The sequence below is a fragment of the Scylla paramamosain genome, chromosome 14 (assembly GCF_035594125.1).
Source record: "Scylla paramamosain isolate STU-SP2022 chromosome 14, ASM3559412v1, whole genome shotgun sequence".
Lineage (NCBI taxonomy): Eukaryota > Metazoa > Arthropoda > Malacostraca > Decapoda > Portunidae > Scylla > Scylla paramamosain.
In genome coordinates, this window is record NC_087164.1 from 8,940,454 (window position 1) to 8,968,248 (window position 27,795).

Consider the following 27,795-nt stretch of genomic DNA (forward strand, 5'->3'; position numbering starts at 1 on the left):
GTGCCCCCTCAGTCAGCGGCCGGCCTCCGGGCCATCAAGTTTACTCAGTACTTGGTAGTTATTATACTGGGAGATATTTTTCAGTGTTTGCTGTTATCCCTGGATTTAGACATTACCACATGTGCTAGCTCATCCCCCTATCACATGTTTCACATATGATTTCTTCAAAATCACTCAGCCAATTATGTTGAGACTTGGTGTATGACATGTACACTCTTTCAGAAAACTCTTTATTCTGATGAATGATAGATGCGGAAAGTAACGATACAGGATATATTGGAAGGCTTGGTATTCATGCGTGGAGATGTATCTGTTAATAAAAAAGTAGCTTTCCTCTAGTTGTCCTTTGGTGGTTATCAACAGCTATGAATTAAATGCTATACCTGTATGAAAAGAAAAAAAAAAAAATCGATCATTACATAAATTGCTTGACACGATGTGGTGCTGGATTAGCAGGCCTACCAACGTTTCCGAAGGCTGAACGAAAATCCTAAAGATAGTTTTCTGTATGAGTATACCCTTTCATATGTGTATAGTTTCTTATGTATATAAATGAGCAAGTCAAATCTGATTTGCATAGCTGGGCGCGATAACGAAAAAAAAAAGATAACATTGCCCGATAAATCGGTAAATCCAATATTCTGATACTAGCTATAACTATATTGATATTTTAAGTAAAAATATCGATAAATCCAAATCTTTATTTTTATCTTTTTCTTATAAAACTTTAAAAAATCTTAGAATAAAATCAAATTCAATGTTTATCCTGTCTCTTCACTAATAAAAACTACTGTTTTCAGTAAAATAACTACATTTGATTTTGAAAGTTAAAAACTTTAACTTGCTCATGTTCCAAAAATTTAAATGATCGATTACCGCTAGTTTGGAACCAAAAGTATCGGCGATACCGATGAATCGAGAACGCGAAAAAAATAATTATCGGCTAACCGATAGCTCGATACCGTTATTGCGATGAATTATCGTGATAACGCCCACATATGCTGATTTGTGTTGCGAATGCGCAAATCCTGCAAAGTAATTAATAAACTAGTAATACACGTAAAGTGATCAAGCTGATCACAGAAAAGATAGAGGGGAAGAGAGGGAGAGGAAGAGAAGTTTACGAAGATGGAAGGGCATGATCGCCCAAGTCATATGACACGACACTTTGGTAAAGGTAAAGACAAAATTTGGTTAATACAGGCTAACAATGTATACATAAAATTCTGATTTCTATTGAGCATGCGCAAATCACAGGATGAAAATATAAAATATGCAGTAAGTTCTGTACAAATTCAAGCCACTAAATTTTGTCTCAGCGAAAGCACAGGAATACCTCAGGACGCAAAATGGAATTCTCATTAAAATCCTGTACAGAAGTGGACATTTTCTCGCAAAGAAGGTTTGAGTTAAAGCGAGTTCGGTTTGAGCATTATGCTAGGTGTCAGTGTCAAATTCGGTTTTTAGATAATTTCCTTTTATGTGCATTGTTTTTTAAGCGTATTGTAACATAACACAACTCCTATGTCTTCAATCGAGACCACAAAGAGCTTTCTGTGATCAATAATTTGATATGGGTAATACAATAAATAAAGACGTGATCAATAAGCAGAAATTTTCACACACTAAATGTTATCTCAGTGAGACTAGACAAATGCTATTAAACAAAGAATTAATGTACTGTGTATTGATATGTTTAACAGACCGCCGACTAGAGAAAGTTTTGAGTTACAGCAAGTTGAAGATGTTAGTTGCCTGAAAAGGCGCTGCTGGATGCTCTTGGTGGGTATTCTGTACTGAGTGTTTAGCGACGCACGTTCATCGCTTATTTTAATGGTTTTACTGGTGATTCAAAGCCTCATTTCTGACGCCATCTTACAAGTCACTCGGTAATTATCGTGGAGGTAAAAAACATTCGTGCAACTTTTTGCAGTAGGTGCCCTAACCTCGAAAGAAAGCTTTTCACTGTTGCGTAGCAACAGTTATTTAGGTGATGTAAGGGATGTAACATGGATGATATACACAAAATCTTTACGGTTAGTAAGCGAGTAGGACTAGAAGTTACTCCACGAAGCCTGATAGGGTTAAATTAATAATAAAGAAAAAGAAATTCTTAACTAAAGTGGTTAAGACTGTTTGTTAGGGCTGTGTCTCGGTAGGGAGTTTTTAAGGAGATTAGATCATGAATGGATATGGATGACGGATGACGAATGGACATAGGTTCTGTCTTCATGTAGGTTCCCTGATGGCCTACTGTTCGTAACTGGTCGAGACTTGTCGATAAAGAGGCTGACACACTGACAGTTACCACTGCTTAGCAGACTCGAGGTGAGGGGAAAGAAATCACCCCGGTTAGAAAGATAAACGTTCCATTAAACATGAAAACTCCTCAACTGCACATTGCTAATAAAGTGAACTTAGGCAGCCAAGCGTGACTGTGAGGGGTTCAGGCGAGTGAAACCCAACGTTACTCTTACGAAGCACATATTTCCTTTACCTTTGTAATATCCACGCTTTTGTACTAGTCCTCAAACTTGTTATGGGGAGATGGCATGCAGTTCTACTATATTTACAGAATGAGGAAATTTTTTAGTTCACCTTAATGCATGTAATAAACTGTTGCTTAAAGAATTTGATGCATCATAAATTATTTTTGCTATTAACTTTCGTTGTGAATCAATTTATTTTAAAATATCCCAAGCTTCCCAAATATGCTCGGTGACCCGTGGGACTGCAGACTTTTTTGCGCGTGGAAGGCAAAATGCAGCTGCCACGCAATAATTTTCTTAACTATCTTTTATCAATCACCTTAACTGAGTTATACTTTGTCTGACCGCCGTTTCTGCGCTTGGTGAAGAAACGCCGAACTAGACGGCCAAGACATTCCCCCGTGTGGGGGAACGACAGGGTAGCGGGTTAAAACCAAATCACTCACACCGTCAGTCACAGACAGCCTGGGTGATGCGAAACTTACCTACCAGGCTTTTCGTCCCAGGTAGGATTCTAGCTGAGGACGCCACCCTCAGACCTTGCGGTTGGCTATCCTAAAGGGGCCCACCGCTGTATGAAACATCAAGTGTAACGCCGCCTGCGATAGCGCCTCAGGCCTTTGGAACGGGCACAGAGGCAATATGCTTCCAGCCTGGGGAGGTCGGGGGTGGGATTGACGCCGCACCTGCCCCGTGTACCCCTGACTAAAAGCCATGAACCTGCTAGGTTTCTGGCAGGAAAGCAATGCCGTGCCCCCAGTGGGCCGTCATCCCAGAGGCGCCAGCGTGACTATTGTTGCTCAGAGCTACAATAGTCATATTAAGTGGGTTTGGTACTGGGACTCAGGAAATCACGCCGACAGTCCCCACCCAGACGGGACATAGAACCCGAATGGGCAGGAAGACTCCGGATCAGTGAAGCCACCTACCTGCTGCATGCAAATCTCCTAACTACCACAATCTTCAAGGACGCGAGGCTGCTCTGTAGCACATCCTCAAGATGGCGGACCTGGTCGTCCGCTCGTTGAGCCTGCTCACGTGCCAGCTGATCGGTCCTTTCAGCCTGCTCACGTGCCAGCTGATCGGTTCTTTCAGCCTGTTCACGTGCCCTCTGAGCCTGTGCCTCACGGTCCACTGCCATTTCCTGCCTCATACCGGCCAACATGGCAGCAATCTAGTCCATCTGGGCCGGTTTAACTTCACTCGAGCCTCGGCCCTGTCATGGTGGCCATGATGACACACCGTCTCTCACTGCTCACTGTTCCCTGGATCTCACTCTATGACACCACTTGTTGCGCCCACCCCTCACTCCGGGCGGGCGTGTTATCCACACGGGCACAGGTCGAGACACTAGAGCAACGGGGCCTTAAATAAGTCACACTCTGAACGCTGGGACAAAACACACACACACACACACACACACACACCTACGAGGCCAGGGCACAAGGAAAAACACGGCCACTGCTTTACAAGTTCACATGGGCACCACAAGTCTCCCAGGTCATGACAGGCACTCAACAAGCAGGGAAACCCTTCCAAAGCAGGCAGGCACACACTCGCTTCCTCTCGGGCCACGCCGCACGCGTGTGTGTGTGTGTGTGTGTGTGTGTGTCTCTCTCTCTCTCTCTCTCTCTCTCTCTCTCTCTCTCTCTCTCAGCTTTCCCGCCTCTGCCAGTGCTGCCACCCGCAACAGTGCTGCCACCCGCACCCATACCCCCTAGTATAACAATATATACTTTCCACCTACTCAAAATACCCGCTGGTTCGTTGGGAACAGGCTTCGGGCGGCAGGAATTGGACAGTGTTTCTCACCTCGACAACAGATAATTTCCGACGCGCGCGCACCTCACAGTATACAGAAAGAAACTGATTTAAGTAGACTCAGTTGGATGCAGTTCGGTTCACTCCCGATGCTGTTCGGTATTTGAGCGATAGATTGATACCTGGACAACACGGGATTATTCATAGAATGTAAAAAGGCATTATATGGCGTCCACACTGCTTCCATGAAAAGCTGCCAGAATGAAGAAAATAAGTTCCACCTCAGAAAAGCGCTTCACACTGCTTTTTTTTTGTGGTGATGAACTGGATAAAGAACATATAGTTTAGTTCACGCTGGACAACTGTCGCCGGTGTAGTAGATTCAAGTGACCATCAGTTTCAAGCAATCCTTGGTTTCAAGTGACTAACTGCGCGTGCAGTCCTATTTTTACCGCCAGAGTAATCAGACGTACGACGTTGTTACTCCCAGCCACGGCACCGCACAGCCCAGTCGACACCATTCAACAGCAGCAGTAGTAGTAATGTAATTTAGTTTAAGTTAGGTATTGCTACAAGTTATTTTAGGTAAGGTCAGGTAATGTTATGATGGATAAATAAATCAATAATGCTGCACGTCATTTAGATTATAGGTTAGGTAAAGCTGCACGTCATTTAGATTATAGGTTAGGTAATGATGCACGTCATTTAGATTAGATTAGTGTCCTTAAGATTAAGAGGGGTCCAGGGAAGTCTGCGATGACGTGGCTGAGAGAAAATGCGCCGTATGTCTGGCAGTAAAAATAGGGCTGCGCGCGCAATTGGTCACTTAAGATAGCGGCCTGCCGTCTTATTTAACCCATAGTCAACGTACTGTTTTGTAACCCAATCACCTGAACACTCCAGCAATACAGCATGGTGAACATCCAGTGCCTCACCAGAGTGTTTTCAGCGTATAGGTCAGTGTCGTGGTTTTTGGTAGTGAAAATATCCAAAACCGGGGCAGCTCAGGGTCCCCTTAGGCCTAGTTTGTGGCCCAGCTCATGGCACCGGGCACTGCCACCCCACACCACTTTTTGCCAAGACTGCATGGCATGAGAAATTCCTCTGCTATGTTTTTAATTCCGATGATCTTTAGGAAGAGATTCTTTAAGTGTATGCCATTTTGTAACTGAAGATATGGGTACATTTTTACAATAGGACCAAACTGCATTTCGAGTACAAAACTACGATACTCGTTGTTGTCTTAGTTTTTATCTTTATGTTATAGACAATTCTGAGCATAAAACGTCGTAAATTCTTAATTTTGCCTTTTCGGTAAATTTATAGTTTAAGCCAATGTCCCCAACCTCTACCCACGGCCCACGGCGTTATTATTAATTTCTGACAAGTAGTGTAATCATTAGAAATGATGTGGGTAATTGTCTAGAGTCCTTACCGGGCCTTATTACTGGTCTATTCACTTCAATTCTTTTACACATACCTTCACATGCACCTAAAACATCATTTTAAAGTGGGGGACAAATGCCCCCTTCCCTCTAGTCCAGCAAAATTGGGGACATGTGGGAAGGCGGGGTTTTTGGGTGGGGGAGACATAAATCAGCGAGCGATTTTCGGCCTTTCCACTGCCCCTGTAGGTTAGGTTAGGTTAGGTTAGGTTAGGTTAGGTTAGGTTATGTTTGTTAGGTTAGGAGCTTCAGGTCCAGTGCAGCATCACTCGCTCACAAACACCTCATCCAAAACCAATAGATGATTGATTCTATGTTTACTTTTTTAAAAACACCATTCAACACCAAGTATGGATCTTTCTATATAGTTAAAACGTATCCAATACCGTAACCTAACCTAACCTAACCTAACCTACAGGGGCAGTGGAAAGGCCGAAAATCGCTCGCTGATTTATGTCTCCCCCACCCAAAAACCCCGCCTTCCCACATGTCCCCAATTTTGCTGGACTAGAGGGAAGGGGGCATTTGTCCCCCACTTTAAAATGATGTTTTAGGTGCATGTGAAGGTATGTGTAAAAGAATTGAAGTGAATAGACCAGTAATAAGGCCCGGTAAGGACTCTAGACAATTACCATGATGTGAATAGTGAGAAGAACAAAATGAGGTAGGTTATTACCACGTAGTGTGTAATGGCTTAAACTATAATACTCACAGATACTCACAGAAGACTTCCTGGAAGAGGCTTACGCCTGTGACTCCAGATCTACATGTTCACCTTGTAGTAGCGTGCGGTGGATTTTTGCCTTATAGTTATATTTTAGTTCTTGATTAATCCAAAATTTATCAAGTCTGCCCTCAAATTGCTTAATTGATTTTACTCCAACCACCCATTCTGACAGCTGATTCCAATTATTAACCACCCTACAAGGGAAAGCATGTTTCCTAACATCCAGTCGTGACCTCTTTTTGAACAGCTTCATATTTATCTGTAAGTATCTTGTAGGTCTCTATCATATCTCCCCGTGCTCTTCTGTATGCCAGTGTTGGTAGGTTCAGTTTCTTTAATCTTTCTTCATAACTCAGTCCTTCGAGTCCCGGCACCATCCTTGTAGCCCTTCGCTGCACATTCTCGACCATCTCAATGTCTTTCATTAGGTGTGGACTCCATACCTAGTTAGCGTACTCCACATGTGGTCTTACCAATGCCACAAACAAAGCCTTAAATATTGTTGTATCCAATGTGACAAAGGTCCTTCTAATTATGCCCACTATTTTGTTGGCTTTGTTCACTTTCTCTGCCAGGTGATCCACACTACTTAATTTATCATTAAATATTACCCCTACATCCTTCTCAGAAGTAATCTTTTCTAGTTGTTTTTCCATTTTGTAGTCTTGATCTTCAATACTTGTTCTTCCAATCCTCATATATTTGCACTTATCCGGATGAAAACTTAACAGCCATTTTTCACTCCATGAGTATAGCTCCATAGCATCCTGCTGCAGCTTTAGGCAATCATCTTTTTCTTTTATACACCTGAATATCTTTGTATCGTCAGCATACAGGTAAATTTCGCTGTTATTTAATATACTTACAGGGAGGTCATTAATAAATATGACAAACAACAACGGCCCAAGAACAGATCCCTGTGGCACTCCACTAGTCACTGGCTTCCATCTTGACATTTCTCCCTTCAACACCACTCTTTGTTGTCTATGTGTTAGAAATGCTGTAATCCATTCCAGGTATTCCATTCCAATTCCATAACTTTTGATTTTACTTAGCAGTCTTCGATGTGCAACTCTGTCAAAAGCCTTCATGAAATCACAGTATATTACATCCACTGCATGTCCCTCATCAATATATTCAGTCCATTTGTCCAAAACCTTTATGAGTTGAAGTACTGTTGATCGCCCAGAGATAAAGCCATATTGCTTTTCACTAAATAAACCATGGCTTCTCATATGTGCCATTATCTCCTCCCTCATCATTGTTTCAAAAATTTTACATATAATACTAGTTAAACTAACAGGCCTGTAATTTTCTGGATCATGCTTGGAGGTGTAATGTTAGCAATAAGCCAATCTCGCGGGAGCTCCTTATGTGTAAAGGAGTACTGGTATATTATTTCTAAAGGCACCGACAATAGTTCCACCGCTTCTTTTATAATCCTGGGATGTATTCCGTCAGGTCCCGGAGATTTGTACTTCTTTAGATTTTTAATGATCATTTCAATTTTTTCTTTATTTATTTGCAGGTGATTCAATGATGGTACATTCTTCACCTCACAGTGCGGTACCTCGCCTTCTGGCTCCATAACAAACACTTTTGAGAATTGCTCTGCCAAAACTTCAACTTTTTCCAGATCATTTTCAGTTCGACCTCCTTCCACAGTGCCCTTGTACAAATCCGGGATCCTTGATTTGCTTTTTGTCTTAGCTTGCACATATTTCCAAAATAGTTTAGGGTTTTCCTTCACATTCTTTGCTATCTCCCTTTCTTTTAGCTTCACGGCATCTCGGGTTTCTTTCCTAATTTGATTGTTCAGTCTCCTGTACTCATTCTCTGTCTCCAGATACTCATTTCTAGTGAGCACATTTAAATTATCTTTCTTTAAGGAATTCATTCTTGTCCACAACCTTTGTTTCCTTTTAATCTTAGACCATAACTTCTTGTTCATTGGCAAATTGTTATTCAACCTTTTCCTGGATTTATCTAGATTCCCCATTTTTCTTGTGGGTACACTTTTCTCGGTTGCGGCATGCAATTTAGACTTGAATTTGTCCCACATTTCCTCAATATTGGTTGACTCAGAAAGGTATTTGACCCAGTCAATATCAAGTTCCTTTCTTAGTAAGTCATAATACATGGTTTTTCTTTCATGAGCCACGATCTCCTCCATATTACAAGTAACTTGTATCACCTAACCTAACCTAACCTAACCTAACAACTGAAGTTCAGGCAACAATGCACCATTTATGTTTACCTGTGGACTTAGAAAAAGTTGAGAGCGCTGTGCATTCCTAGGCCTATTGTGGCATTATTATTAATTTCCGACAAGTAGTGTAATCATTAGAAATGATGTAAATAGTGAGAAGAACAAAATGAGGTAGGTTATTACCACGTAGTGTGTAATGGCTTAAACTATAATAAAACCGCCTTTTTCTCCCTTCACACCTGGTGGGCTTCCCGGTACCGGGGGTATTCAACCCAACCCAAGACCAACTTTCCACATTCTCTTGTGCAAGATATGGCTACATGTCAAACAGATATTACTCTTCTTCATAAAGTGGCATTTTCTTGGGAATTGTCCATGAATACCAATAAATGTATATAGTATTATGATTCAGTAGGCGGCCTGTGGATTGGTGAACTTTACCTGTCATCCCCCAACGATCTTGGGGACTCGTCGGGAAACGGGGTCCATAATGGGGGAAGAAACACGAAAATGGCCATTTTAGGGTACTTGACTAGAGATGATAGCAGAAAAGAAGGCAATCCTAACCAAATCTAACCTGATCTAACCTTCCTTGACTTAGCCTTCCATGACCTAACCTAAATTAGCATCACCTAACAAAAATTCTCTGTATCATAGAAACTATTAATTTGCAACAAAAACATCAATAAAGTAAGTTTCTCAGCATCCATAAACGTGATAAAGGTATCATGCAGGTGCACCTGTCATGTGGCAAAAAAAAAAAAAAAATGTTCTCAGTGAATTACTTGGGTCACACATAACACTGGGGTGTATCTTTACCACTGTAAATTGTTCCTTCCTCAGGTATAAAATTTTTATCAAAGGTAAGTTAGGTTTAGTTAGTTTAATTAGGTTTAGTTAATGTTTTTTGATGAATTTTTGCTTGTTTATGTGTGTGTTTGTGTGAGGGGGTTACATAAATAAAAGAAAAACTTGATTTGTGGCAGAGATGGTTACTAGATTCATTCAAAACATCAAAATCTACCAGAAAAATGTAGTTTTGTCCAAAAATGTTAGGTTCACTTGTATAAATTTACCATAAAAAAGCAATAATCCTAAATGTGTAGAGTGTTATGGTCCTCTCCTAAAGTAATTCTGACATCTCCCAAGATCAGGCATAAAATGTAAAAAACAACAAAGGCCACAATGGAAGCTATCTGCTTTATTCTTCATCTTTTTCTGTGAAACCTATAGTAATTGGCCTATGCACAGTCTTGGGGCACTAATGGTTAGATAATATGAAAGAATCTTGACTTAGCACACCATTAGAAGTGGATCTCAGATTTATCGAAGTTCTGTTCAGGGAAGGATTATCTATTGGTGTTTTGTTGCTGAAATAGAAAATGCCATAATGTTGAGAAGACTGAAGAAAAAACATGGGTATCTGTTACAGACAGATGAATCAAGAACTGAATATGTTAATGCAAAAAGATTTTGTAAACTGACTGATTAAAAAAAAAAGAAGGGTATGAAATCTGAACAGAAAATTACAGAACTTAAATCAAGCATGAGGGAGGGTATTCAGTATTGGAAGATTTATCAGGTAATAAGTTGTGAGGGGCTTCCCTGTGGTTTTCTGATCGTGACTTGGCTACTGACTTCCAAGATATTTAAGTGACAAAATTCTTACAATAGTAAATTATTTTGGAAGTCCAGATGTAGGGAACTACACATATATACTTGCATGATATTCCATATCCTGATTTGGTCTCTTTTATGCCAGTAGATATTATCAAATTAAAAACATTTGTAAAAAGCATAAGGATGACTCTTTACAAGTTAGGTTCCCTACTAATATCCAATATGACATGTAGTGAGGCATTCTGATGAAATTAGCAAAATTTGAAACCTTTAGGCCAGTTTTTCTTTTCTCCATAAAATAATGTAAATGTAGTTCTTGAACAGCTTTACACTTATCTGATGAGAATTAATGTTCTACTGAAATATTTTAATTTGGATTCATAGTGTTTGCATTTTCCTTTCTTTCACTAAGTGGGGCACATCTTTGAAGTAGGCTTTGTGGAAAGGTAGGAAAAATAAGCAATGAAATGTGCGATTTATGGGTACAATGACATGACATGTTTGTCAGTTGGTTAATTTTCCAGTGGATGTATTTGAAAAACTATATTTATTGCTATACTGTTTAGCAGAAAATGCCAAAGGTTAAAAAAATGGAAGACTAAATAGATGATTACTGTTTCTTTTATTCAGTTCTCCTCTTTAGGCACTACTAGTTTTGATTATCACCATTTCATCTGGGCTTTGTTTCAGGTCTTTAGTAATTAACAAAATATCTTTCTTTCCAGGCAGGGGATTGTATTAGCCTACCAGCGTCCACTATGCAGGGGGACCTTACAAATGCGAATGATGAGCAGTCTTCCTCAGCAGTTTGATGATGCCAAGAGTCGTTTAGGATCACTAAAAGAAGATCCAGGTTAGTATTTTAATATTTTGCATTTGTGTTCCCTCAGGTTATGTCATAAACACACCCTTAGATGCTAAGGTGTTTGTACCTGCATCATCATATGGACATACTATGACTTGCAGTTGCAGTAATATTTTTTATTTACCTGTGGGCAGAAAAGGTAAGGAAGCATTCTGAGCTTATCAGCCAAGGGATCCACAATTGACAACATTTTAAGCACTGTAGGATGAAATGAATGGGACTCCCTAAATACATATTCTACAGCTTGTTTCTGTTAACTTTTGAACTGATTCCTATGTTAATACCACACAGATACTGAAGTTGCCACAGGCTAAACTGATCTAGAAGCCATATCCCTTGCTTCCATCCTTTTTTCAGCAGGGCATCTGATTGGGGACTTGCCTCATCAGAATGATGGCCAGACATTATTGCACTATTTTTCAATAGTTTTACGCTGTACAGTGATGTAAATTTGTTGTTATATGCAAAAAATTAGTAGCATCACAGAGAGCAATCTATCACACAAGCATGTGCAAAGGGCCTCTGTTAAGCTGTTGTTCAGAATGTTACCTATTTCACTGTTTTACAGATTATACTGCTTGAATATAGAATGCATAATGATAACTAATGCAGTTAAATACAATGCTCTTTGATAATTTTTTCATATGTGAATCTCTAAATATAACAATTTTTTTTTTTTTTTTTTTTTTTTTTTTTTTTTTTTTTTTTTTTTTTCAGGAAATGAGACAAAGTTAAAGATCTATGCCTTGTTCAAGCAGGCAACAACAGGAAGTGTGACAACTAAGCGTCCAGGGATGATGGACTTTGTAGGCAGGGCTAAGTGGGATGCCTGGAATGCTCTGGGCAGTATGACCCAGGAGGAGGCACAAAAGGCTTACATACAGTTGGTGGATTCACTAGTAGGTGCAGAGGTAGGTTGTATGATTGGAATACATAACGTAATCCACTCTTTAGTGCCACTTGATTTCCTTTTGAATTATTTCTACTCTTTTTAACCCTTTACTTTTGTCTTTTTTTTTTTTTTTTCCTGTGTTGGAGCTCTTTTATCTGCATTTCATTGGCGGTAGTTATGCGGCGTATTTTTCAATTTGTTTCACCACTCTAGTGAAACTCAAGCACTCGTACTGTGTAATCGTGGTCTGTATATTTTCTAGACATTGCACATCACCTCAATAGAACTCTAAAACAAACTCCTGTTATAATGCTCAATTAAGCAATTCCTGACTGACTGACTTGGTTCTGTCATACTCGTGTCTCTCCAGACACCATATTTATATGCAGCAACACAATGTATGTTTGCTCATTATGTTAATGTGTCATAAATGTTTTACACTAGCTTTCTTCCTGGAAAATTTCACAAGCAGGCAAGTGAAAATTTTCTTAAATGAAAGCACTTAGTCTCTCAAAGTTATTGTTGTTATAGTATACTTTCTTGCCATTTTGAAACATCAGTATCTCTTAGAGTATTGTTTATGGTTCAAACAATCCTCCCAATAAGTCTGTTGTAAGCCACATAAATGCTTTTTCCAAATTTGATACATACCTAATTTCATGTAAAAATTGTTTACTAAGATTATTGGTTAATTTGTACCAAATTGTCATGCATGCAAAATGCCTGTTCATTCTTGCATGTATAGCTTGTGTAGATACTAATTAAGCATTGTAACATTACTATTTTAAATTAGGTTTCATCAGAAAGACTATAACATGAAAGTCAGAACCACCTAAGCAAACTGTGGAGGATACATAAGCATGTGTCTACTCTTGTTCCATAATGAGACATGCATCTTATATTTTCATGCAACTCATTCCTACATTTCTCTGATCTGTTTCTCAGTAAATTTTAAGAAGTGATTTTATATGAGAAGTCTTTAACTGAAGATTTATTCATGAATTAGTGATAGTTGGATATAGGAACATTTGCTTTCTTCACAGTATCCTCATCATTAATAAGTTTTACAAATTAACTTTTTTATTTACTTGTTTTGTTTTTCTAAGGAAAGCAAGGCAGCTAGTCAAGCTGAATCAGGTCAAAAGTACAGCAACCTACTTGTGACGTGCCAAGATGGCCTCAGGGTGATCACACTCAACCGTCCCTCCAAGATGAATGCCATCACCAGGGAGGTGAGTCTCTCTCTCTCTCTCTCTCTCTCTCTCTCTCTCTCTCTCTCTCTCTCTCTCTCTCTCTCTCTCTCTCTCTCTCTCTCTCTCTCTCTCTCTCTCTCTCTCTCTCTCTCTCTCACAGACTGATGCTGACTTTAGTTATTATTTTTGTTATCATTTGCGCTATACAAAAAACTTTGATGCTGGTAAAAGTGACTGATATTATTATATTAATTTGAAGATATAAAATGAACTACATCTCTTGTGGTTCAAATAAAGGAAAAGAAGTTTAGCTTTGAGTGGGGCCAGCTTATTACCCTAATTTATTCACATACAGCTTAGTGTATTTAATGGTGTAAATGGTAACTAATATTTCCTTTCACAGATGTATGAGGAGTGGATATTAGCTCTTAAAGAGGCAGCAGATGATCCTAACACAGTAATCACAGCCATCACTGGGGCTGGAAATTACTATTGCTCAGGAAATGATCTTTCTAATTTTACTAATATCAACCCTGAGAATATGCATGAGATATCAAAAGAAAGTGGAGCCCTCCTTAACAGGTGAGTTATTACTCTTTATATAAGAAATTAAAAGAAAATACTAATCTAATTTCATTTTACCATGCTTCTAAAAGCAAGCTTTAAGAGAGGAAGGCAAAGTTATGTCTGAGCACTACTTAGTGGAGGATAAATTGAGAGTAGGTCTGAGGAAGATAGTAACAACGCCAGTCGGGTTTAACAGAAGTTTCGAAAGCAAGTGTCAAGAGATCAGGTAACTTTCAGAATGGGCCTATTTTGCAAAAGTGCAGAAGCATCAGATTTTCTGAAACATTAGATGGTGAAAAACAGGACTTTTGCATTTTTTTTTTTTTTTTTTTTTTATGTAGGAAGGACACTGGCCAAGGGCAACAAAAATCTAATAAAAAAATGCCCACTGAAATGCCAGTCCCATAAAAGGGTCAAAGCAGTGGTCAAAAATTGATGAATAAGTGTCTTGAAACCTACCTCTTGAAGGAATTCAACTCATAGGAAGGTGGAAATACAGAAGAAGGCAGGGAGTTCCAGAGTTTACCAGAGAAAGGGATGAATGATTGAGAATACTGGTTAACTCTTGTGTTAGAGAGGTGGACAGAATAGGGGTGAGAAAAAGAAGAAAGTTTTGTGCAGCGAGGCCGCGGAAGGAGGGGAGGCATGCAGTTAGCAAGATCAGAAGAGCAGTTAGCATGAAAATAGTGGTAGAAGACAGCTAGATATGCAACATTGCAGCAGTGAGAGAGAGGCTGAAGACAATCAGTTAGAGGAGAGGAGTTGATGAGACGAAATGCTTTTGATTCCACCCTGTCTAGAAGAGCAGTTTGAATGGAACCTCCCCAGACATGTGAAGCATACTCCATACATGGACGGATAAGGCCCTTGTACAGAGGTAGCAGCTGGGGGGGTGAGAAAAACTGGCAGAGACGTCTCAGAACACCTAACTTCATAGAAGCTGTTTTAGCTAGAGATGAGATGTGAAGTTTCCAGTTCAGATTATAAGTAAAGGACAGACCGAGGATACTCAGTGTAGAAGAGGGGGACAGTTGAGTGTCATTGAAAAAGAGGGGATAGTTGTCTGGAAGGTTGTGTCGAGTTGATAGATGGAGGAATTGAGTTTTTGAGGCATTGAACAATACCAAGTTTGCTCTGCCCCAATCAGAAATTTTAGAAAGATCAGAAGTCAAGCATTCTGTGGCTTCCCTGCGTGATATGTTTACCTCCTGAAGGGTTGGACGTCTATGAAAAGACGTGAAAAAGTGCAGGGTGGTATCATCAGCGTAGGAGTGGATAGGACAAGAAGTTTGGTTTAGATGATCATTAATGAATAATGAGAAGAGAGTGGGTGACAGGACAGAACCCTGAGGAACACCACTGTTAATAGATGTAGAAGAACAATGACCGTCTACCACAGCAGCAGTAGAACAGTCAGAAAGGAAACTGGAGATGAAGTTACAGAGAGAAGGATAGAAACCGTAGGAGGGTAGTTTGGAAATCAAAGCTTTGTGCCAGACTCTATCAAAAGCTTTTGATATGTCTGAGGCAACAGCAAAAGTTTGACCAAAATCTCTAAAAGAGGATGACCAAGACTCAGTAAGAAAAGCCAGAAGATCACCAGTAGAGCGGCCTTGACGGAACACATACTGGCGATCTGTATGGTTCACTGGTTGTGAAGTGATAGATGTTTAAGAATCTTCCTGTTGAGGATAGATTCAAAAGCTTTAGATAGGCAGGAAATTAAAGCAATAGGACGGTAGTTTGAGGGATTAGAACGATCACCCTTTTTAGGAACAGGTTGAATGTAGGCAAACTTCCACCAAGAAGGAAAGGTAGATGTTGACAGACAGAGCTGAAAGAGTTTGACTAGGCAAGGTGCAAGCACGGAGGCACAGTTTCGGAGAACAATAGGAGGGACCTCGTCGGGACCATAAGCCTTCTGAGGGTTTAGGCCAGCGAGGGCATGGAAAGCATGCGAAGAATTTTAATACGTGGCATGAAGTTGTCTGAGGTTGGAGGAGAGGGAGGAACAAGCCCAGAATTGTCCAAGGTAGAGTTTTTAGCAAAGGTTTGAATGAAGAAATAGATGTGATAGCAGTGGTGCCATCTGGTTGAAATAGAGGAGGGAAAGAAGAAGCAAAGTTATTGGAGATATTTTTGGCTAGATGCCAGAAATCACGAGGGGAGTTAGATCTTGAAAGTTTATGACATTTTCTGTTAATGAAGGAGTTTTTGGCTATTTGGAGAACAGACTTGGTATGGTTCCGGGCAGAAATATAAAGTGCATGAGATTCTGGTGATGGAAGGCTTAAGTACCTTTTGTGGGCCACCTCTCTATCATGTATAGCACAAGAACAAGCTGTGTTAAACCAAGGTTTAGGATGAGAAAAAGAGTGAGGAATGTACGCCTCCATGCCAGACACTATCACCTCTGTTATGCGCTCAACACACAAAGACGGGTCTCTGACATGGAAGCAGTAGTCATTCCAAGGAAAATCAGCAAAATACCTCCTCAGGACCCCCCAACTAGCAGAGGCAAAATGCCAGAGGCACCTTTGCTTAGGGGCATCCTGAGGAGGGATTGGAGTGATAGGACAAGATAAAGATATGAGATTGTGATCGGAGGAGCCCAACGGAGAAGAAAGGGTGACAGCATAAGCAGAAGGATTAGAGGTCAGGAAAAGGTCAAGAATGTTGGGCGTATCTCCAAGACGGTCAGGAATACGAGTAGGGTGTTGCACCAATTGCTCTAGGTCATGGAGGATAGCAAAGTTGTAGGCTAGTTCACCAGGATAGTCAGTGAAGGGAGAGGAAAGCCAAAACTGGTGGTGAACATTGAAGTCTCCAAGAATGGAGATCTCTGCAAAAGGGAAGAGGGTGAGAATGTGCTCCACTTTGGAAGTTAAGTAGTCAAAGAATTTCTTATAATCAGAGGAGTTAGGTGAGAGGTATACAGCACAGATAAATTTAGTATGAGAGTGACTCTGTAGTCGTAGCCAGATGGTGGAAAACTCGGAAGATTCAAGAGCGTGGGCACGAGAGCAGGTTAAGTCATTGCGCACATAAACGTAGCATCCAGCTTTGGATCGAAAATGAGGATAGAGAAAGTAGGAGGGAACAGAAAAGGGGCTACTGTCAGTTGCCTCAGACACCTGAGTTTCAGTGAGGAAAAGAAGATGAGGTTTAGAAGAAGAGAGATGGTGTTCTACAGATTGAAAATTAGATCTTAGACTGCGAATGTTGCAGAAGTTAATGAAGAAAAAGTTGAGGAGGGTGTCAAGACACTTAGGGTCATCGACAGAAAGGCAGTCCGACCTGGGGACATTTATGGTCCCCTCCCCAGATGGGGACTCTGAGGCTGGTGTAGGAGTCGCCATGATGATTTTAAAATTTTTGAGTGAAGGGTGTGTGTGTTATTAGGTGCTTGTAGTTTTGTGTGGAGGAAGACAGTTGTCTTTAGAGGACAGGCTGTGACTATCCCCTTGTGTTGTGAGACACAAAGGGAAACGTTCAGTGAGGTCACAGCTGGGTTTAATGATAAGTTCACAGCACCTCCTGAACAGTGCTTTAGACCTCACTGGGAGTAATTATCGTTTCGGCAGGTGTCTACTGCCTTCTCCTAGGAGGCATTAGACATTACTTTTAGTAGGCATTACTTTTATATCACTAGTAATGTTTTTGTACTCTCCTATTTCATATAAATTAAACGTTATTTCAGTTAAGAATTAAAGATAATGGGAAACCACCATAACAATCCCATTAATATGTCCCATTGTAAGTGTGTATGTGGACAAACAGGAACAAAGTAGTAACAGGATTTTGTGGTACTTCGTGTTTTGCATTCAGTATACACCTGTAGAATAACCACAAGTTTTGAGATATATTAGCAGGAAAAAGATTGTCCCATAATTTTTCTTATATTTCATTAACTTGTATGTCATTTACTGAAATAGAATTTAATGTAAATTAATTGTTGCTAATTACTTTCCAGATTTGTGTCTGCTTTCATTGACTTCCCTAAACCTCTGATTGGTGTTATCAATGGTCCTGCTATAGGAGTGAGTGTGACAGTGATGGGATTGTTTGATGCAGTGTATGCTACTGATAAGGTTAGTGATTTACTCTCCATCACTGTTCTGGTTTATTAATACCAATGTAGCTGTTTTCAGATTTTAAACACTTTTCCGCACTTCAGGTTAGGTGAACCAAACCCAATGATATTATCCTGTCCTATGCAGTGGAAAGTTATGTTAGAAATATTAAAATTTACCAAAGTGTTCCTATGTGAAAGAAAAATTGTGTACATCCTCTAAATTGATAGATTTCGGCCTTAAAAATGCTGTGTTCAGGTGCGTTTGGAAGACTGCATTTGCAGTCTGATGAATTATGGTTTGTTTATGGCCAGCGTCCACTGTCACCTGACAAGTCTTGGTATTATTTCACTCTTTCAAGTCTCAACATGACTTTTCTTACACTTATCAGATAGAGCTTCTCATTCTGAGTAATTTGCTTCTAGAGCAAGCTTGATCATTATTTTATAGTATGAGGTTAAAGAAAATATCAGCAATACTATTATAATTCCCATTTATCAAGTTTATCATGTTTGTGGACTTGTCTCTTGGACAGCAATTCTGCTGGCCTCAACACATGTGCATACACTTTCAATTTTTAAAGTAGCTAGATGGATTTTCATGTTTCTTTTAATACTGTACACAAAGGAATAACTGACGCATCTTCATATGTATATTCAGTGAGAAACACTATGAACTATATTGCAAGCCAAAATAGGTTTACCCTTCATCTCCTATTAAGCCACTCTTGCCATCACTGAACATCACCATACAATCACAGATTTCTTCACTGTCATATGTTGTATGATGATCTGAAGTTATATATGGATAGATCACCTCTTTCTTTAGCTATAGCTGTAAGGAAAATGCAAAAATTGATCTAGTAAATGAAAAATAACAAAATTTGGCAACCTTTCTTCGTCGCTGGGGAACCGGAGGTATCAACCTCTGTGCAAAGCTTAGTATTTACTAACCTGACATTGGGGCTTGCATCCAGTGTTTTACAAATGCGACTGTGAGGTTAGTAAAACCAAATACAAGCATGGGGCTTTCTTTTTCATAATTACTAATATGACGTTTAAAAAAATGGATCTTACTTTCCCATTATCCCTCTCCATCTAGCATTTTGGCTGTACTCCCATTACATGAGGACTTCCTCTTGCTGTATACTTCACCTTCCATACTGCCTTTTTTTTTTTTTTTTTTTTTATGGCAAAGATGCAAAAACTGGAAATCCCTTCCCCTGAAAACATGCATTCCCACACCAAAAGAAAATGGCATAAAATAATTTAATTTTATTATTTTTCAACTGGCATGTGCCAACTCTACTGTGGTCTGTTTTTACTTATTGTGCAGTCAGACTGGGTAAGTGAATGAATATTGAGGAAACTATTTTCAAACAGAGGAGAGTATTATTTTTTAATGTTTTAGTCATTTACAGCCTAGTTGCAACTGAAAGGAAATGAACATGCTTTGAGTATGGTTGCTAGTAACTACTTCAATGAGAATAATCTTTGTATATACACACACACACACACACACACACACACACACACACACACACACACACACACACACACACACACACACACACACACACACACACACACACACACACACACACACAGACACACACACACACACACTGGAAAAAATACTATTTGACAAGTAGCTAACTTCAAGATAAGATGTAAAATGTTCCACATTATTCTCTTGTGTCATAGATGTCTAGGGACAGTGTGAAGAGATTGAGATGTCCCTCCACTGCATCAGTTCCCGGCAGTGATATGAAATGAAGAAGGAAGGTTTCTTTCTCCATGTATCTATTGGTTGAGATATTGAATGTAATAACTGTGTGAAACAAAGACAAAAGATGAATTCAGTTTGGAAAGATCAGTGGAATGAGATCTGGTGACAGGAAGAGCAAGTGAAGGGTGGGCATTTTGGTGAACTCATACTTACAAGTGTAGCAGGATGTGTAGGAAAGAGTAGTAGTTTCATCAAGACTCATGTGGATGACAGTGAGGTTTGGATGATTACCATGGATGTAAATATGTGCCTTTTTGTGAGGAGGAACCCCACCAACACACACACACACACACACACACTCCATGAGAAAAATGTAACTCCAAGACTAATCCATATTGCACTTGCAGTCTACTTTCAACACACCCTTTAGTGCCTTGGGACAGTCTCCAGAAGGCTGTTCATCATACACATTTCCAAGGATGATGGGTCCAAGTAGAGCCAGTGAAATGCTACTATTCAACAAAAAGGTTTGTTTATGTAATAATATACCTAGTTCATTCTTTGTATGGATTTTGCTGTTAGACTTAATGTGCTGTCTCATTCACTCCATCAGTGTCGACTCTGCTTAAATGTTTGTCCATGAGCATCCCAGGAGGTGCACAATAATTATGGTGGTTGTAGATGATGAATGCTATTTACTTGTTATTTAAGTGCAAGGGGAAAATCACAAAATGCTTATCTTTGTTCACCATCGTTTTATTTCATTAAGAAGTGTATAAACTATGAAACAGTCACCATTAAGTGCCATACAAGATGTTCATAGGGGTTATCTGAGTTCTTATCACAGTCTGTTTTGGGGGTCATTGCAACTGAGAGTATTCCTTTGAAAATAAAAAAAAAAATCTTTATCAAAATATCTTGTGAAATACTTGACTTTTGGAAGATTTGCTTTCATAGTTATGGGTGTTACTTTAAATCACCGGTTTTAAGTAGATTTTGTATTTTAATTGTTCTGCTTCTCATTTTTCATTATCTATAATATCTAACACAAATTTCCCAGTTCACTGCTCATGAAGCCAAAGAAGTGGGACTTGTCACTGAAGTGTTTCCGGATGCAAGTTTCCAGCAAGAAGTGTGGCCTAAATTACAAGCACTTGCAAAGCTGCCATTTAAATCTCTTGTGTACTCCAAGGCTCTGACAAGAGACATGGAAAAGGACATTCTTCATCAGGTAAGTTCCAAGTTTTGTATATGTTTTAGTCGACTTACACCTAACCCCTCAATGATAGGTTAGTCTATCCCTGCCCTCCTGAGGCACACCTCATTAATACACCCTGTGGGGGTGGGAGGGTGGGGGGAACCATCATGGGGCATGGCTTCTGTGTCCACTGGCAGTGTTTTTATTTTCTATGAAGTTAATTTTTAGTCCTTAAAGGGGACTGACCGAGTTGAAAATCCAAAAACTATCGGATAATGCAAAAAATCATCTCGTGGCATCCTGAGGCCTAGTGCTTCATTATGCATGCATGATAATTTATCATCCATGTTTAAATACTCATTTAAATGCCCCTGCTCACACTCAGTCACTCAGTCAAGGTCATTGTAGGCAGGAGATGGTTGTAGAAAAATATTTAAAAAAAAATTAGGAAAGTTTATGAGGACAGTTTTCTTCATGATGGTGTATGGAAATTTCCACTCAGCCTGGTGAGGAAGATCCTCAGTGCATTTTGTACACGTTTAGAGAGAAGGAGTTAGTGCTGCTCTCTCTCTTTTGCCAACTTCTGTAACCACTTAGCATTCACTCACTCCCCCACTTTTTGCTCTTTCACCATGATAGGTAAGAGTAGTAAGTCTTACCTTACCCTAAGGAGCAAGGTACTAGCAAAAGCATGCTGGATATTAGTTGAGAGCAGAAAACAATGTGAGGGTGTGCATATAGCCTCACGGCATGTCAGCTGCGTTGTCCTTCCTGCCACCTCAGCTCCCACACCTCCCACTCCACACACATGTTATGTTTCTGCTTCTGCTGATCTAACTATTACCACTGCTATGTCTGCTGCTCTACAATTACAGCCACTGCCTTCAACATCATTGTCTCCATTAGCAAGAGAATCTTAGTGAAGAGATCAAAAATTTTTGAGAGCATTGAAATCTCATTCACTGGAGATGTTTTAGTTTCAGTGGAGCAGCTTCAGCCACAGGTGGACAGCATGCATTGTCCCAAAACATATGTAAAAAAAAATCCCTACTAGACTGGCTTTCATAACACTATTTTTTTTTTTTTTTCCAGGTGAATGATGCTGAATGTGACCGCCTGGTGGAACGCTGGACATCTGAAGACTGTATCAATGCTATCATGAACTTCTTCAGTCGCAAGAAGTAGCACATTCATTAGTCATGCTTGTGATTCTGAAATATATATATATATATATATATATATATATATATATATATATATATATATATATATATATATATATATATATGACATAGGGGAATATTGATGCAAATAATAAGTAAAGATTGGTGTGCAATTTAATTCCTAGTGTTAAAAACTACAGCTATGATGTCTACCAACAAGTAATAACTCTAGACTGATGACTAATTAGCCTCAGTTTCATATTCCTCATATCATTTGAGAACAAACAACTTAGAACCAGCAAAATTTCTCAATTTTTTTCTAATTCTAATTTGTAAATAGTGGAGGCCAAATTATAGGCTAACTGGATAAATGGTGGGTAATGTAATTGTCTTTGGTGGTGAAGAAAACCCCCTGAACATCCTTCAGACTGGGAATGATCTTAAACAATCTAGAAATCACACACAACTGTAGCTTTCAATAATAGGAATTAGGGAGTGGTTACACTGGATGTGAAGTAGGTTGAAAAATCATGCACAGAAAAAGTGAAAATATTTTTGATAGTTTTTTTTATGAAAGGTGCTTTACTCTCCTTAACACATGAAGAGCATAACATTTTATCAATAAGTTTATAGTATTAGGCAAACAATAAGCAATGCAATTATGTTAAGTAGGAAGATTAGAAGGTGTTCTTGTAGTTTTTTTATGAAAGGTGCTTTACACTCCTTAACACATGAAGAGCATAACATTTTATCAATAAGTTTATAGTATTAGGCAAACAATAAGCAATGCAATTATGTTAAGTAGGAAGATTAGAAGGTGTTCTTGTGTAAATAATCATGTTGCATATTCCTTTGGCAAAGCCTTATTGAACAATATCTTGTTTAAACAAAGTCACATTCTCTCTCTCTCTCTCTCTCTCTCTCTCTCTCTCTCTCTCTCTCTCTCTCTCTCTCTCTCTCTCTCTCTCTCTCTCTCTCTCTCTCTCTCTCTCTCTCTCTCTCTCTCTCTCTCTCTCTCCATAAATTACCTAAGTATAGATGACCACTTAATGAGCATCTTAATTCAGAGTGGTTTCTTAAGCACAGGAGTTACTACCAAGGTAATATCTTCCTTGAAGACAACATAACAAGTAATCTCAGCACTGAGTTTGTGAAATCTTTTGAAGTTTAACATTAAGTGATCTGTCTGTATACCAGACTGGTAGAGGAGGACAGCCAAGACAAGGTCTCATGCATACATTTCTGATTCACAATCACATTCACAAGCATAAATAACACAAAAAAATATCTAATTTCTTTATTGTTTCATTAGAAACATATTGGAATGTCAAACAACTGCCTCCCAATAATCTTCTGAAACCTGCCCTTTAACTTGGTATCAACTGCAGTCGTATTGAGAGTGATCTTGGTTGTTAAAAGCTACCATAAAAAAAAAAGTTGTCAAAGCCACTTAATAACACTACACTTAAAAGTCATATACTGTTGGGACATCACTGTAAGAAAAATAACTCCTTAATAGTATACAATTTCACAATGTTTTGTGTAGTACATAAAAATACACTACCACTCCATTATACATTGTGCATTTAACTGCATCTTTCATTCATGCCTCAAAGTACTGTTATTGTATAATGGTGACTGCTGCTATGTGTGCAAGAGCATATGGTAAAGTATGCATATTACATTATGTGAATGGTGTTGATGGTTTTTCTTAAAATACATATTCATACACTTCTTAACGGCACTGTAATGAATGTTATTCATAAAAACTGACATTTTATACAAAACACAACAGTAAATACAGAGAAATTATGTTTTCACATTTATATCTTCAACAAGTCATGATATTGAGATTACAGCAGTAATTTGGCAACTCTTAGTCAGTATACACCAACTGTAATAGAGCTTTCTGCAAGTTATTCATCTATGTGATAAATTATTTTGTCAAACGTAGCTTGAAAACTTGTTAAAGTGGACCAAATGGGGAAAAAGAAAGAAAAAAATGAGTGTCGGCACAGTTAGTAACATTAGACAACAATGTCTTAACCTAATATTGTCAGCAATGCTATTAAAGATTGAAAAAAATATCATTATCAAAATTTACATATACATACAGAGCATACAGTCACAGCATGATCTTTCACTATGACAGACAAATCTCCTATCTCTTGTGTAAAACTGAAACAAACTTGCTCTTGGTCTACAGTGTAAAAAGCTACTATTCATACCCATATGGCAAACATGCTATTATCATCAAAATCTCTAACTGTATGGTATGAATAAAGTATTTTCATTAATTAAAAAAAAAATGCTTTTTTGTATAAAATATGCAATCCTTAAATTGTATTTTGGTCATCACATGATTTTAAATTTTATTTTAAGTAAAGCATGTAGTTACTTTTAAACATAAGTGCATTTACAAGCAACAGACTGGTGAATTAAAGAGCTCCAATTGTATTTCTAGCTTAACTAATTATACCTGAGGCAATTTTTTTTTTCTATTTTTGTAGCTTTTCTTGTCTCTAAAGCACATCATTCAAGTAACAAAGCAGAATGTGTGTGTGTGTGTAATTCACCAAGGCCTGCAACCACCAGTCGTTACCCTTTTGGTGTGAGCTCAGAGCTCATTATTACTGATCACTGGGTAAGACTGTGACCTCACACACCACACACCCCATCCCCCTAGTCAGGGGGTCAGTAACTGCTCTACTTGTTAGCAGAAAAATCCCAGAGGTGACCAGCCCCTAGTGGGGTTCGAACCTATGTCATCCATGGCAGCCAACACAGACTCGGTCCCTTTGCCACTGAGCCATGAGGCAGTGTGTGTGTGTGTGTGTGTGAGGGTAAGGAGAACCTAAAAATACAGTACCATTACAATTAACTTGTTAAATTCATGCATATACATAATACAATGTATACTCATCAAATATTCAAATAATTGTGAAATTTTAGTCAGTTTATAAGCTGAGATCACTTAATTATTCTGCTTTGCTGTAGGTGCTCTAAATGACGACACTAATTCACAAATACACACACATGCAAAAGAGAGAGAGAGAGAGAGAGAGAGAGAGAGAGAGAGAGAGAGAAAAGTATGACAAGAGGATAAAAAATTAACATTCCTGGGAAATCCGTAAGAGAATGTCATGGTGTACATAGTCTGCAAACTGACATTAACTGAACCATTCATTGTCCATTTTTAAAAGTTGAGCATAATCTTTTGGAGAGTAAAGAGTAAATTTATTCATATTAATAAAGTTATTCATACTACCACCTACAACATTATTTTATAAATTCTGCCATTTTGCTGCTGCTTACATTTCAGTTATAATCCTGAATGGTGTACAATAACACACACACACACACACACGCACGCACACACACACATATGAAACTGACTAGGAAATTCACTTTTTTTCCAGTAAACAGAGAAGAAAAACTGTAACATGGCCTATTGGTAAAAAATGATAAGGCAATAAAAATAAAATACAGTTTGTGTCAAAGATACATAACTGTAACACTGTGCTCACTATATTCACAATTCATGTGTAGTTCAACTCACAAAATCATATATTTTTGTATTTATTTATTCATTCTATCATAAATCTTACCTCAGTATGCTGCTTTTATTTAAAGGTTTGAGCACACATGTGGGGTGCTGTGACATAGAACACTCAACAACCTATTAAGATGAAGCAAATACAGTTTACATTTTACTAACACCATAGCAATACTTTTAAGTACAAAAGTGACATGGCTATACACAGTTATACTTTACCTTTGGTAAATTTTCTGCCATTTTCTAACTATAACCATGAAAAGTTCTTCCTAAGGTCTTCTACTACCTCATGTGAGACTTCATGGATATTTCAAGAAGACAGACATACATGTATGTGGCTGGTGTAGCAGAGTGAATGACCCTGACTCTGGTGCTGACCCCAGGTGTGTGTCTTCCCTTCAGATAACTGCAATTACTATCATCTGGTCCCATGCCTCGTCATTTTACTATCCTCATCCTTATCATGCTAGGCAAATTGTTTTTTTTTCTTTTTACAGATATATACAAAATAACATTTGAGCTATGTGCTGTGCTTTTTGCCTTTCAACATCTAATGTAAAGGTACACAATATGCTAAGTCATAGTTGTAATCAGTCAAAAAGATAATAAGACTGAGTCTTGAATTAAAATGTAGCTTACACAAAACTACCAGCCTGAGACTACACACAGGGGAAGGCATTCTGCTTGTGGTCCCTGTGGCTCCTTGCTGTCTTGTACTCGACTAGTATTAAGGTAATGAAACATTTTGATATGAATCTGTGTTTCAGATAAGGTATGAAAATATCTAGATTGGCAGTATTATCAGTGAAGAGAAGTTGGTTGGCAGTTGTTGGGGAGGCGAGGGGTGCTTGAAGGCTGGAAGAGTCTCCACCTGCTCTGGAGACAATTCAACCATGCTTTTCACACTTTTCACAATAGAATATTAAAATATTACTTGTTTTTGTGATTTCCGTAATGGGTGGCTGAGTACATTTCCACACAAACCTAATGCATCTAAGATAAGCCACCATACTGATTTGAATATGCATTTCAACAAAAGCTTGGAGAGAAGTAAACAGAACACCATTCTACATTTGCTAAACTGGTGTCACCGTAATAGTCTCAATGTCTCCAATACTCTTCACACGGCGGTGAGTCTCATGGTGGAAGTATGCTTGAGAAGGCATGATTGAAGAGCGTGGCCGGGCATGGTGACCATGGCGAGGGTGGGCCCGAGTGGTGACTGCAGGAGACTGTCCACCTGAGGAAGAGGACTCTCCTCCACCATTGGTGCTGCCCCCTGATGCAGCTTCTTCTCTTAGCCGCAGTCCAAGAGCTCGGCTAAGTGACCCCTTCATGGTAAGGAAGAGCAAGTAAGTAACAACATCTACAAAAGATCTACCTGATTTATCAATAATTTGGAAAGATCTATTCATACAGAAAAGTAAAAAAAAAAATCTAAGTTTTGGACACTAAATTTCTTCAATGCAGAAACACAACCTTGTAATCCATTATCCAGAATGACCAAACACAGTAAGTAATTATTTCTAATAATATTTCAATACATATGAGACAATCACATCTTAAATCTCAAATATTTACTAACATGAACAGCAACAATCAATATTTATTCTTTATAGCATTACACCTGATTTTTGTCTTCACTTTTATATCACATCATATTACTGATTCATGAGTGTAGTATAAGGAAAAGCACAGACCATATTATGGTAATACTTAAAAAAAAAAAAAATGCTGAATGTAAAACTCTACACGTCACATCACAACAAATACAGGTGAGGTGAAACTATCAATGCTTGAGTGCTGTAACTTCTAGTTAAAACAGTAATATAATTTCCTTAAAAAATACATATCTCATCACATGTAAACTCTAAATCTAATCCATGATGCTATGATAGGCAAGGCCATGCTTCTGATTCATGTGCTGTTATCTATAGAAAATCATAGCGTTTCTGTTTTTTTTATGCATAGCTCAATTCCATGGCTATGTTTCTTTCTTTTTTTTTGGTGGGGCTGGGGAATAGGTGAAGGGGCCAGCCAAGCTTAATATTGACATTGTGATATGCATTTGTTTGAAATCACACCAAACCAAACATTCATATATATATATATATATATATATATATATATATATATATATATATATATATATATATATATATATATATATATATATATATATATATATATATATATATATATATATATATATATATATATATATATTATGATAATTTTGTTAATTTTGTTGAAATTTTCTTTTATGGTAATTTTTTCATTCACATTTACATTATCCACAAAAATGCTAA

At 38.5% G+C, this 27,795-nt stretch overlaps 2 protein-coding genes across 13 annotated transcripts in view; one reads left to right on the plus strand and one right to left on the minus strand.

Moving 5' to 3' along the window:
* Positions 1-4,642: 4,642 nt before the first annotated feature.
* Positions 4,643-22,922, plus strand: LOC135106814 (enoyl-CoA delta isomerase 2-like). Of its 6 annotated transcripts, none has more exons than XM_064016143.1 (10): positions 5,028-5,206; positions 10,977-11,104; positions 11,834-12,027; positions 13,115-13,240; positions 13,605-13,783; positions 17,742-17,859; positions 19,977-20,096; positions 20,630-20,800; positions 21,860-21,983; positions 22,016-22,922. In XM_064016143.1, exons 1-9 carry the CDS (start codon positions 5,163-5,165, stop codon positions 21,950-21,952), a joined length of 1,173 nt encoding a protein of 390 aa, XP_063872213.1. In that variant the 5' UTR covers positions 5,028-5,162; the 3' UTR covers positions 21,953-21,983; positions 22,016-22,922. The 6 variants fall into 6 exon arrangements, with proteins under 6 accessions (XP_063872216.1, XP_063872217.1, XP_063872213.1 ...); XM_064016142.1 differs by having other exon boundaries at positions 22,020-22,922; XM_064016144.1 differs by having other exon boundaries at positions 22,032-22,922.
* LOC135106808 (uncharacterized) overlaps positions 22,828-27,795 on the minus strand; it is a 49,148-nt gene continuing 44,180 nt past the window's right edge. For 6 of the 7 annotated variants that reach the window (XM_064016133.1, XM_064016127.1, XM_064016126.1 and 3 more), the window contains one exon: positions 22,828-26,817. Coding sequence is in view for 5 of the 7 variants with exons in the window: in XM_064016127.1 (XP_063872197.1) it covers positions 26,563-26,817 (255 nt within the window). In the remaining 2 variants the exon portion in view is untranslated. The remainder of the gene's footprint in view (positions 26,818-27,795) is intronic. The other variant, XM_064016132.1, reaches the window with a different exon arrangement.

What these genes read in the sequence shown, in the direction of transcription:
- LOC135106814 (XM_064016141.1), top strand. Translation starts at nt 5,163, where the DNA reads ATGGTGAACATCCAGTGCCTCACCAGAGTGTTTTCAGCGTATAG. An exon ending in AGTGGAGCCCTCCTTAACAG is followed by an intron (nt 13,784 to 17,741) that starts GTGAGTTATTAC and finishes ATTACTTTCCAG; the next exon opens with ATTTGTGTCTGCTTTCATTG. An exon ending in TGCTACTATTCAACAAAAAG is followed by an intron (nt 20,097 to 20,629) that starts GTTTGTTTATGT and finishes CAAATTTCCCAG; the next exon opens with TTCACTGCTCATGAAGCCAA.